At 33.9% G+C, this 11824-nt stretch overlaps 2 protein-coding genes and 1 long non-coding RNA gene across 3 annotated transcripts; all 3 read left to right on the plus strand.

Moving 5' to 3' along the window:
* Positions 1-1309: 1309 nt before the first annotated feature.
* LOC139843926 (selT-like protein) lies at positions 1310-4765 on the plus strand. Its single transcript, XM_071834110.1, has 4 exons — positions 1310-1501; positions 1610-1695; positions 4009-4327; positions 4542-4765. The coding sequence occupies exons 1-4, from the start codon at positions 1310-1312 to the stop codon at positions 4641-4643; spliced, it is 699 nt and encodes a 232-aa protein (XP_071690211.1). The 3' UTR covers positions 4644-4765.
* Positions 4766-6073: 1308 nt separating this feature from the next.
* Positions 6074-8385, plus strand: LOC139844851 (protein trichome birefringence-like 3). The gene is made up of 6 exons (XM_071835074.1): positions 6074-6263; positions 6344-6590; positions 6939-7110; positions 7266-7465; positions 7552-7710; positions 8052-8385. The coding sequence occupies exons 1-6, from the start codon at positions 6074-6076 to the stop codon at positions 8383-8385; spliced, it is 1302 nt and encodes a 433-aa protein (XP_071691175.1).
* An 811-nt stretch (positions 8386-9196) lies between these two features.
* LOC139843368 (uncharacterized) lies at positions 9197-11424 on the plus strand. The gene is made up of 3 exons (XR_011757540.1): positions 9197-9406; positions 10293-10397; positions 10536-11424. It is a non-coding gene; the product is annotated as an uncharacterized lncRNA (long non-coding RNA).
* Positions 11425-11824: the final 400 nt, after the last annotated feature.

An 11824-nucleotide genomic window follows, 5' to 3' on the forward strand; every position in this document is an offset into this window, starting at 1 on the left:
GAAAGATGGGTCTGGCGTACTGAGACATGGACTAATTTGCCCTCACGTGCTTTACACGTGATGAAAATTAACGTCCAAAAAGTAACAGAGTTTAGTAGTTGGGCCATTGATGCTAAATATAATAGTTTAGAGTCATCTAAGTCAAAAAATTCGATAAAGGTTAGCTGTGCCAATAGAGATACAAACGTTAAGGACCATTGGCCAGTGGCGGAAGCAGGATGTTTTTTCACCAGGAGGAATTTTTTTTTAAATCGTATCAATTTAATTGGGAAAAATATGGAGGCTTTGGGACAAAAATAGAGATTTTTGGGCAAAATATAAAGGTTTTAGGACAAAATTTATAGGTTTTAGGCAAAAAAATGAAGGTTTTTAGGCAAAATATAAAGGTTTTGGGGCAAAATATAAAGGTTTTTAGGCAAAATTTGAAGATTTTGGGGCAAAAAAAATCCACTCCGGGCAAAGCCGAAAAAAGCCAAATTTTTCCACTAAAATTTCAAAATCGACTGGGGCTGGGCGCGCCCCTCTGTCACCAAGTAACTTCGCCCTGCCATTGGCACAGTTTTGTCAAAATGAAATATCTAGGAATTTATTAAACAAGAACACTCCGTCGTCTGTACCAATTTAGCGTTTTAAATGATGTCGATTTAGCTAAATTACTATTATAACCTTGATAGAATAAGTAGGCACTGTTGTAGACGGCGTTCGTTGCGTCCGTTGCGACGCCGACATTTTGGTGACAAAACCGTTTCGACCCCGTCCCATTTTCTTAGAAGCCAGTCAACGGTCAAATGCAGGAAAAATTGGGTCAACGCCGGTCAAAAGTCAGAAATTATGTTAAAATCGGTCATAAGTCGGTCAAATCAATCAAAATTGACTTGCTTTAGTATTCCATTTTGTATTATTTTAGAGGGATGATTCTAACACACCTTTTTTTGATCCACACACATCTATTTTAACCTTTTACTCTTCTAATAATACTCCATTTCTTTAAATTGGTGTGTGAGGATCAAAAAAGTGTGTGTGAGAATCATCCCCTTATTTTAACGCTAATAGCATTTATAGGTACAAACTTGTCAACGAATATTTTTTAGCTCTAAAATAAGTATAAATATATATATATATTTATATATATAAAAGTCAACATCTGTTTTGACCCGTCTTGACCCCGTTTTTCCCGTCGAGACGTTTTGAGGTAGTTACCGTTTTGGCCCGTCTAACGTGTTTTTGGTCTTGGCGACTGCTTTTGTTTATTTTGATAATTAAACTGCAATTTTTTTTACTCCGTAGTTTGAAGGAGACCGGCGAGGCGATGGACGGAAGAGCAAGTCAGATACTTTTGGTAGGGTTACCTCTTTTTCTCTTTTGTTCCGATGTATTCAATCTCTTCTTCGTAGCGCCTCCTTCATCTTCATCTTCATCTGCTGCTTCTCATCATCATAATCATAATCATAATCATCATCAAATCTCATCGTCCATCCAACCTCCTCTCGACTTCCCTACTGCACAGGTCTGTATTTTTTATATTAGTTTATGTTAAATTCGTTACCATCGGATTTGATTTGATTAGATTTGATTGGATTGATGATTACATGTATTTATATTAATTAAGCAGAAAGGTGCATCTGGATTAGGTATCGGAGGAATCGGCTTAGGTAACACCGTCCAGATTGACTTTTGCGCCTCTTGTTCTTACAGGTACTTAAACCCTACCCTACCTTCTTACCCTTTAATTTCGATTTTTTTTTTTTTTTTTTTAATTCCTTATTTTCTAAATGCCTAATTCCATCTTTAGTACGGAATATGCTTAACAACCTTGAAATGCTACGTCTTACTTTATTTACTAGTTTTATATTATATGGATGTTAAAGTTTAGTGTTTAATGCTCATATGTTGGTGGTTTCATTCTCATTTGAATCTGAAATTCTGTATAATATAGATTAAGGTTAAACGCAAAATAGTTTGAGAAAACCTCATTGTTTTCTTTGAAATCTAGGATTTTGCTAACGACGGGTTTGCCGATAACACGCATTAATGTGTTGTACACTGTGGTTGCATATTACTTGTAAAATAGCGGTTATCAAATGGTACAACACATTAAAGCGTGCTAAAGACAACTTTAAAAATCCTAAAATCTAAGTTATTCTTTACTTTTTGTTCATATGTAAACATTTGTTTAGTGAACATGTGACCATCCGTTTACATGTATAAAAACCATGTAATATTAATATTAAATTCTCTGTAGTTCTCGTGCACGCACACACAAACTTACCACAAACACGTATATTCGTAGTGTAGTATAACGAATACATGTATGTACCGATATTTATTTGCTTATATATCTTCTCTTTTACTTTCGTTTGTGCCGGAGGTCCTCTTGAAACCAGTCCCGGGTAGAGGGGATGACTTTCGATGTCCGAAGGTTGAGGGATGACTTTCGATGTCTAAAGGTAGAGGGATGACTAAAGATGTCCGAAGGTTGAGGGATGACTTTCGATGTCCGAAGGTAGAGGGATGACTTTCGATGTCCGAAGGTAGAGGGATGACTTTCGATGTCCGAAGGTAGAGGGATGATTGTCTATCCGAATTTAGTAGAGGAATGATTTTCTATGCTCGAAGGTATAGGAACGACTCTTTTCACCCTCGAGTAGTGAAATGTATGTCTACATCTTGCATCCCCATACGGCCATACTTTGTATACACGGAGCTGTGTATGCTTATTATTGTTGTTGTGTAACTACAACAATAACAACAATATTCAATCCGTACATGCAAGGTATGAGGGAGGTGAGATGTAGACAATCCTTCCTTTACCCTAAAATAGAAGAGAAGTCGTTTCTCTAACCACGAGTCGAGAAAAAATTCTCTACCCACGGGAAGAGAAAGTCGTCCCTCTCTCTACTCCAGGGTAGAGAGATTGCTTCCGTGAGGACCTCCGACAAAAAAAAAAGATAAATAAATAAATAAACAAAAATAAAGAATAATAACAATAAAGATGAGACTCCATGGAAATGGTAGAATCAAATTTCCATGGGTTTTAAAACCTATCTGAAATTCAATTTAGGCTCTAAGCGGCGGTTAAGTCGCTACTAAATCGACACTTTTTGTTGCCTCAATTAATAGAACCAAAAGTCATTGAAAACAGAACTCGAAAGGCATGCCAGGTGGAACTTGTGTAACTAGTTACTATTAATTCAAAATTAAACCATATGTATATGTTTCTGTATCTTTTATTTTATGTATTATGTATGTATACAAAAATGCTTACTACAGCTTTGTGTCTTTTTATTTTAATGCCCCTTTTTGTATATATTAGTATGTTTTTAGTCCCTTGCTTAACTTTGTTTTTTTTCCTTCAAATAATACTTACTAACATAATGATATTCTAATTCACTAATCTTCACTCACTTAATACATCCGTCATCCGTCCAATGCTTTACTCCCCTTTTTTTGTATCTTATCTTGTAAATGCCACATGCACGATGCGCTCTTATTTGCAAATACATAATTTTGAATTCATCAATGCTCATCTCCATGTTTTGTGCTGCACCAAAATAAACTATAACTGCCCATTTTCTTTCCTTGTGTTTACTTCAGCACAAAGATGTTTGTTTGAGAACCAACATTCATACATGCCCACTAATGTGCATTATCCCATATAACACTTCTAATGCCACTTATGCAGTGTTTATGCCTTTTTGTTTTGTATAAAACTTAACACATGGCTCTTGTAATGCTGTTATTTGTGCTTCTTGATATGCATTAAACTTTGACTACAATAATTTAGGGTGCGCTGCTTGCATTAAAAAAATACTCAGCACAACTTTCAATGGGTTTGACCCATTTTCTCATAAGTTTTCTGCATTTTTGTGATCTGCCTGAGATCATTAGTAACTATTATCTAATTAAATGGGTTAAAATTGTCACCTTTAGTTGAGTTCTTCAATTACAATTAGTTTATGTTTGCCTTTCTTTTTTACTTTCAACATCTAAAACTGGTCAAGTATGCAGGGGTAATGCAGAAACAATGAAAAACATGTTGGAATCATCTTATCCTGGACTAAACGTTGTTCTAGCTAATTATCCACCTCCACTTCCAAAACGTTTGTTAGCTAAAGTGGTGCCTGTAGTTCAATTTGGGGTGATTGGTGTTGTAATGGCGGGTGAGCATATTTTCCCACGGTTGGGATTTGCAGCACCACCTCCATGGTATTACTCAATGCGGGCTAATAGATTTGGGACCATTTCTTCAACTTGGCTACTTGGAAATTTCCTTCAAGGTTTCTTACAAAGTTCCGGTGCTTTCGAAGTTTCATGTAATGGCGAACGGGTAATTCCTCCACTTCTTTTATGCTAATTTATAGCTTATACCTTCCTACTTTCTAGATGGATTGAATTTTATTTTGTTTGATCTTAAAGTTTTCACTTTAATTAGATCTGTTAAAAGGGATAGGTCAGACGGGTCTAGTTGAAAGTCGATTAAAGTATATTTCAATGTATACAAATTCTCAATGTTTTCTTATTATTATTATTTTTTTATGTAGGTTTACTCCAAGTTAAAAGAGAAGAGATTCCCAGGAGAAATTGAACTCCGTGAACTTATCGGCAAAAAGATCGCAAATTCAAGAGTGATTGATGGATTTTGATGATCTCTCTGGTTGGCTACATTTTGTCCCAAAAACTTTTCAATCATAAACTGGTTTATGGTATATGTTTGTTTTAGGATCTTATGACTTGCAAAAGTAATAAATACTATATCAAGATGGTTTTTAGAAGGTGTTTAGTAGTTTTAATTAGTAATTACTGACGGTGTAGATGAGTGAGCTACTCGTGAGCTACTCAAGCTTGATACATTAAAAGATCGAATCGAGTCGATTTTGAACGAGCTGGAGCCCGAGCCGAGCTTGAACATATTTTGAAGCTCGTTTAATAAACGATTTCGAGCTTCTTACATCATATAATTATATAATTATAATTATATATTATATAGTAATAACTATATAGTAATAAAGTAATAATAATAACACTGTTTCATTATAAACGAGTCGAACTTGAGCTGAACTCGAGTTTGTATAATGCATAATTTCAAAGGAGTTGAACTTGAGTTCAATGTATAAATATTGAAATGAGCCTAGCTTGAGCTCTCCTGAAACTCGAGTTTGTATTGCAATTTTGAACTTGTAGTTGTTTGAATATAATTTTAGTAAATTATAGAAATGCTTTATTTGTTTTTAAGGTTAAAAGAATAAAAGCTTGTTATGTAGCATAAATATATAAATTCATATATTTTAACACATATAAGAAATCGATGAACGAAATATCGTGTAAAATTTCTGGACAGGACATCCACAATTGACAATAAAATGACTAAACCTTTGTTCTACTTAAGTAATCATTGATTGATGAACGAAACATAGTGTTACTGTTACATTTATGGACAGGACAACCATAATCGACATTAAAATGACTAAACCTTTGTTCTATTTAAAGTAATCATCGATTGATTGATTAATCACATGTTGAAGTTGCGTTTGGTTCCAAGCTACTAGTATTAGATATGCAAAATTTCCTCTTGAGCTGCTATCATGATAACTGTAGTTACAAGTCACAATATATAACGAGATCCCACCTCAAAAAATAAGGACATTTGGGCTACAATTGGAGACGCATTTTAAAAGCCGACTATAAAACCTCATGTGATTTTATACTGTATAGTGTATAAGTAGTACTAACAACACATAATACTGTAAATAAAGTTGATTGAAAGAACAAATTATGTGTGATGCGACTAATAATAATGAAGAAAGTGGCGTTACAACTAACTAACTTTCTAATAGTAGTTGCACCCTAACCACTATATGTACTCTTGTTGTAATGAAAGAAATCATTTGAAATAGAATGCTTTAACTTTACTGCTACTCCAAAATTTTCAAACAAACAATTAAAATATCATATTCAATCAGTTATGCATTATCAATCACTAAAAGAATAAATTATCCTCAACCCCATATAATTAACATTCCCATCATCCTTACTAGTCGATCTTTCTTTTCGATCAAGGATCTTGATTAATTTGATGGGTGTCATCTTTCCAAAAGCTTTTCGCGTAAAGCTCTCGCTTTCTGTCGTCACATTGTTGATCTTTTTGTTAGCCTTTATTGTTGTATTGTACACTGAGAGAATCAATTTGCTATCTTCCCCAACTGTTTTCAAATCCAAATCTTGCACAAAAAGTAGTCGTTATTCCAAGGATCGGTCAACAAAAGGTTCGTACATTTTGAATTATCCTTGTGTTGCTTTGGAGTTGTATATGTAATGATCACTCATGTTTACTGTTTTACGATAGTTGAAAGCAGGAACACTACGGAATATAATGAAAAATTCAAGTCAAGTGTAGATGATAGGTTTATTTTCGACCGAGATGAATGCAACATCGAACAAGGGAAATGGGTGTACAATCGGTCGTTTAAGCCCTTGTACACAGACGATTCTTGTCCGTACCTTGATAGGCAAGTCTCTTGTGTTAAAAACGGAAAGCCTGATTCTGATTATCGTCATTGGGAATGGCAGCTCGATGATTGTATCCTCCCGAGGTACATTGTATATACCGAATAATATGAGATAGATACATGCATTCTCTTATGATATCATAGAGATACTCTTACGTCCCTATATAAGTGTCATGTTTTGACTTTTGGAAGTCTTTCTTATTCAACTTTTGAGTTTATAACCAATGAAAACACATTTAAAACTCAATTCCATTCATATAATTTCATCAAATATTATATAACACAAACAAACAGAAATATTTAAAGTCAAAGTTTGAAAAAAAAGACTTTCTAAAATCAAAACAGGTTACTTATAATGGGACGACGGAAGTACTATCTAACTAGATTGATGATTCATTAAAATGATCTATTAATTATTTAATGATTTGACAGATTTGATGCAAAAGTCGCACTTGACAAAATCCGAGGAAAAAGGGTAATGTTCGTCGGAGACTCCTTACAAAGAGGACAATGGCAATCTTTTGTTTGTTTGGTGGAATTTCTCATACCAAAGGATCAGAAATCTATGCGACGTGGAAAAGTTCATTCGATCTTCAAGATAAAGGTGCTTCATCTTGAATGTATTGTAGTTTGGTTGGTAGTAAAACATGTTTACTTGAGTACATTGATATTTCAATTATGGGCTAATATTTAGAACAATAAGGTATGACTTCAAGGTTGTTTAAAAGAAGGTAACAGTTATGTAGTTGAATGTAACAGGATCACAATGCAACTATCGAGTTCTATTGGGCGCCGTATTTAATAGACTCAAATACTGATGAAAATATAATAGGAGATCCGAAGAAGAGAATACTAAGAGTGGATACTGTAGAAAAACATGCGAAACATTGGATAGGAGTTGATGTCCTTGTTTTCAATACTTATGTTTGGTGGATGACTGGTTCAAAGATCAAGTCCCTGTATGTTATCTTTTTCATTGACACATATATTAACTAAAAATACATATCTAGTATATATATGATACATTTTTGTTTTTCGGTTACAGATGGGGTTCATTTGCAAATGCGGAAGATGGTTACGAAGAACTAGATGCTCCAGTGTCATATAGAATAGCTTTGAAAACTTGGGCAAACTGGGTTGACTCAAATGTAGATCAGAACAAAACCCGGGTTTATTTCACCACCATGTCTCCTACTCATCAAAGGTATGACCTAGTTGTCTAAATGATTAGATGTCTGTGGGGAATAATTTATGAATAAATAACTATTGTATGTTTTTTGTGCTGAATGACCGTCTAAATGATTAACATTACCAAATTAACCCTCTATATAAAGTTGAAGACAGTTATGTCAGCAGTTTTGAGGAAGTCGTGGCTTATATGGAAATACACGTTTTCATGACTTAAATTATTAAGACATGTTACTTTCATTAAGTCAAATACAAACATCACTCGACTAGTCCATTAAGTCGTAAACAAATGGGGCCTTAGTTTGTGTAGCTAGGCTAATTTGATGCATACTTAATGGAAAGTGTTGATTAATGTAGGAGTGCTGACTGGGACAACAAGGGAGGGATAAAATGCTACAATGAAACAGAACCAGTGAAGAAAAAAGGACACTGGGGAACTGGATCCGATAAAAGGATGATGACAGTCCTTGGTAGTGTTGTCCGGAAAATGAAAACTCCTGTTACTTTGATCAACATTACACAACTATCAGAATATAGAGTAGAAGCTCATTCTTCCATTTACACCGAATTGGGAGGCAAATTGTTAACCGATCAACAAAAAGCCGATCCATTAAAATTTGCGGATTGCATACATTGGTGTTTGCCAGGAGTTCCTGATACTTGGAATCAAATATTTCTTGCATATTTGTAGAAGTTAATCATTAAATATAAAAAAGTGTGGTGGAAAAAGATTTCCTAAAAAAAAGGAAACTATGTTCTGTTTTTATGTTTACCTTTTTTAGTTGCACGTTTCATTGGTAGTCTTTAAATCACATGTGCATAGGTTTGTGACTGAACTGAAAGATTCTGAAACTGCAAATGTAAAACAAATGTACTTGTCTCAAACTTATAACTTTGATATTTACAAGAACGAAAAAGTATGGAGCATATCTCTAATTTAATTTGGTAAATTTGGTATTATAGGTTCTATTAATTTGATTGTCTACGGTATTATCTCTTCTCTACATCTTACAAAGCATGTGGCATACTGCCACGTGGCTTACTGTCAGGTACCCTATAACAATACTTCCACCTGTATTTTTTTTATTGGCTAATTAATCTACCACTAAATTACAATAAAATAACATCTGTTCAAATCTTATTGGCTACAGAGCCCATCAAACACATCCCTACCCTTCAACTTCCTATTTCTTCTTCAATTCAACCGCCTCAACCTTCAATTAAAAACCCTAAACCGTTGAATCCGGCGATTTTCGGCTTGAACACCCGTAATCGAGGCCGCCATCGACTTCCGTCATATTTTGTTATATACAGGTTCGATAGTTTCGTTTTTTCATAGATTAGGGTTTGTTATCGAGTATGGTTTATTTGCAAATGAAACCAACTTCAAATTCTTATTAATTTCCAATTTTTCATCATCTAGATTCATGTTTGTTCTACATCGAATAGTTTTATGTCCGATTTTCAATCCGTATTTTCATTTTTTTTATAACTAATTTAGGTTACAATTATTCATAGATTTTTGCTAAAAAGCTAAATTAGGTTACAATATTTGATAACGTCTTCAGATGTTGTGATTGTTATTGATTTGATTTGATTTTGTACAGGAATTCAATTTACGGTAAATCGAGGACGCAATCGCAGTCGATTAGATTACCGGTGAGGCGGAGTATGGTGGTTAAAGCATCGAGGAATCCTAACCGTCGATTATGGTAAGTGATTTACTGAACTATTAGTAATTTCAAATATTATTTCGTTCGAGTATTTTTTAAAGTGCCTATTTTGATTAGAAATTCGTTTTTGGATAATCGATAACCATTTATTTGAGTTATATTGCGTTTCTTTGTTCAAAAATTTATGTCCATTTATAATTATATTGCATTTGTAACACGTTAGATATATAGAGATAAATGTCTGAAAGTGTAAATATACGTATTTGAGGGTACACCGGACTTACCCATGTCTGATTTGAAGAGGATTTAATAAATGTGATTGAACCCGACCCATTTTCCTTTATTCGTTGCTTATAATAGTGACACAAAAAATCCTCTATTGTATATGAGTTATTGGGTTCCAATTGGTTGACTGAACCTAACAGTAGTTTAATTTCACGAATAATATTTATATTCATGACTTTATGATTGTAGATCTTGCCACTACTTACTGGGAGGATCCAGCTGGACCTCTTTAGTGGTGTCGTGCTAATGCAGATGGGTTAATAATGCTATATGGTTACATTTTGCAATTAGTATTACTTTGAGGGATGAAAGCAAGATAACAAGCGAGATCACGAAACACCTTTTAAATTAGGTACTTTGATTAAATGGTTATTTTGCGTAGCATACAATAGTAATTGCTTACAATTGAGACATATAAACAGAAGTGATTCAAGTCAGTAGATGTAGCAAATTTGACCTATTTACTCATGAGTGTGTGTTTCCAGTTACGCATTATTTCTACGATATCATTCGGGTAAAGCCACAAAAATTAGCTTATGTAGAGAATATAAAAATTTTATGTACTTACATTATGTGTTAATGTTATGAGTGATACTGATTTTTTTGTTCTTTTGCTTCTTTTTTTTGAGTTTGGATGTAGGTATGTATGAAGATGTTTTGTCTACAGGTTTGATTTATCAGGTAGTGTCTAATGTAGCTGGTTCTAATATGTCAGTTGAGAGGAGTGACGAATCTACTCTTCATGGTTAGTGCATTTGTTACTGTTTTTTTTCTCTTCTTTTTTGATGATTGTTTTACTTTTTTGTTATTTAGTTATAATTTGGATTTTGTTTATGTTTGAATTCCTGTATTTACGTATGTTAGTGTTTTGTTGATTTGTTAGACTTATGGAGGTGATAAAATTACAGTCAAAAGGAAGAAAAGTGTTGGTTTCAACTATTTGGATACTTTACCCATATGGTCAAAAAGTGTCAAAATGGGTAACGGTCAATGTGAAGACGCCCCTATGTCGTGTTAAGTGAGTTTAGAAGTTTTGGTTCCTTGAGAATGAGTTTTGGGTATAATGGTTACAGTGGGAAATTATTACCCATATGGGTCATAAGGATATTTTTTGACGAGTATGTTGGATTTTGAGAAACGGAAGTTGTCAACGCGTTCAAAATGTCATTGATGGGTTGTGAAATTAATTTGGTTGGCCCATGTCTGTTGGATTGATATTTGGGTCGTTAACAGAAGATTCTTATGGTTTTAGTATAAGTATCAATAATGACTCTCGGGCCTACATTGCGGGTTCGTAAGTTGAAATTGGTACACTTTTGGTAATAACAAATAAGTGGGTTATAAAGTAGGCCCGAAGATCTTCAAGATTATATATGATATGTTGGGTTTGTTAAATTTAAACGGGTTTTAGATTAGTTTCAAAACGTGACTGACGTGATGACCTTCTGTACAGGCCTGCACGTAACAGCTGCTTGTCAAACTTTTTAGATTTTTCGTAAACTCATAACTTTCAAACCGTAATTTTTCTTTTGACAAATAAACTGTCTACTGAAAGGTGAGAAATTCCACTTACCATTGGTCATGTCCTAAGGGATCATATTGAACTTGGTTGGACTCAAAATCATCTTTTAGATGCTGAAAATCAACTCAGTGTACAGTGTCTCGAGATTGTATTCTGAAGACACCAAGAAATCGCAACAAACAATAAGTAATCCCACTTCTCTGTGTTTCGGGTTAGTAACAAACTTCGACATCATACCCTCATAAAATTTCCCAAGCAATTACTTCGAATTCAATGATTATGACTACATAAGAGAGCGGGTTGAAATGCCCCGTTCATATTAATTATAAACGTTTCATATTAATTGGTTTCGTTGCGAGGTTTTAACCTCTATATGAGACGTTTTTCAAATCTTGCATTCGTTTTTAAAAACAACCATAACCTTTATTATTGAATAAAAGTCTTAATGACATAATTTAGATTATCTATCAAAGACAATCTCCTCAAATAAATAAGTTTTTACACAACCCATTACAATATGATCAAATATATTACAATAAATACTCCGAATGCAAGTTTAAACAATATAAACATTTATGCCGACTCCAAATCTTGACCTTAGTTTGGCATACGACAGCAGAAGCGTTTTTAATATTCACCTAGGAATAAAC

This window comes from Rutidosis leptorrhynchoides, chromosome 4 (assembly GCF_046630445.1).
Source record: "Rutidosis leptorrhynchoides isolate AG116_Rl617_1_P2 chromosome 4, CSIRO_AGI_Rlap_v1, whole genome shotgun sequence".
NCBI classification, from domain to species: Eukaryota; Viridiplantae; Streptophyta; class Magnoliopsida; order Asterales; family Asteraceae; genus Rutidosis; species Rutidosis leptorrhynchoides.

Excerpts from the sequence above, each read along its gene's own strand:
- LOC139844851 (XM_071835074.1), top strand. The coding sequence starts at position 6,074 with ATGGGTGTCATCTTTCCAAAAGCTTTTCGCGTAAAGCTCTCGCTTTCT. Across the intron at positions 6,591-6,938 it reads GATGATTGTATCCTCCCGAG|ATTTGATGCAAAAGTCGCAC; the intron begins GTACATTGTATA and ends ATGATTTGACAG. Across the intron at positions 7,466-7,551 it reads GGTTCAAAGATCAAGTCCCT|ATGGGGTTCATTTGCAAATG; the intron begins GTATGTTATCTT and ends TTTCGGTTACAG.
- LOC139843926 (XM_071834110.1), top strand. The coding sequence starts at position 1,310 with ATGGACGGAAGAGCAAGTCAGATACTTTTGGTAGGGTTACCTCTTTTT. Across the intron at positions 1,502-1,609 it reads CTCCTCTCGACTTCCCTACT|CAGAAAGGTGCATCTGGATT; the intron begins GCACAGGTCTGT and ends ATATTAATTAAG. Across the intron at positions 4,328-4,541 it reads TTTCATGTAATGGCGAACGG|GTTTACTCCAAGTTAAAAGA; the intron begins GTAATTCCTCCA and ends TTTTTTATGTAG.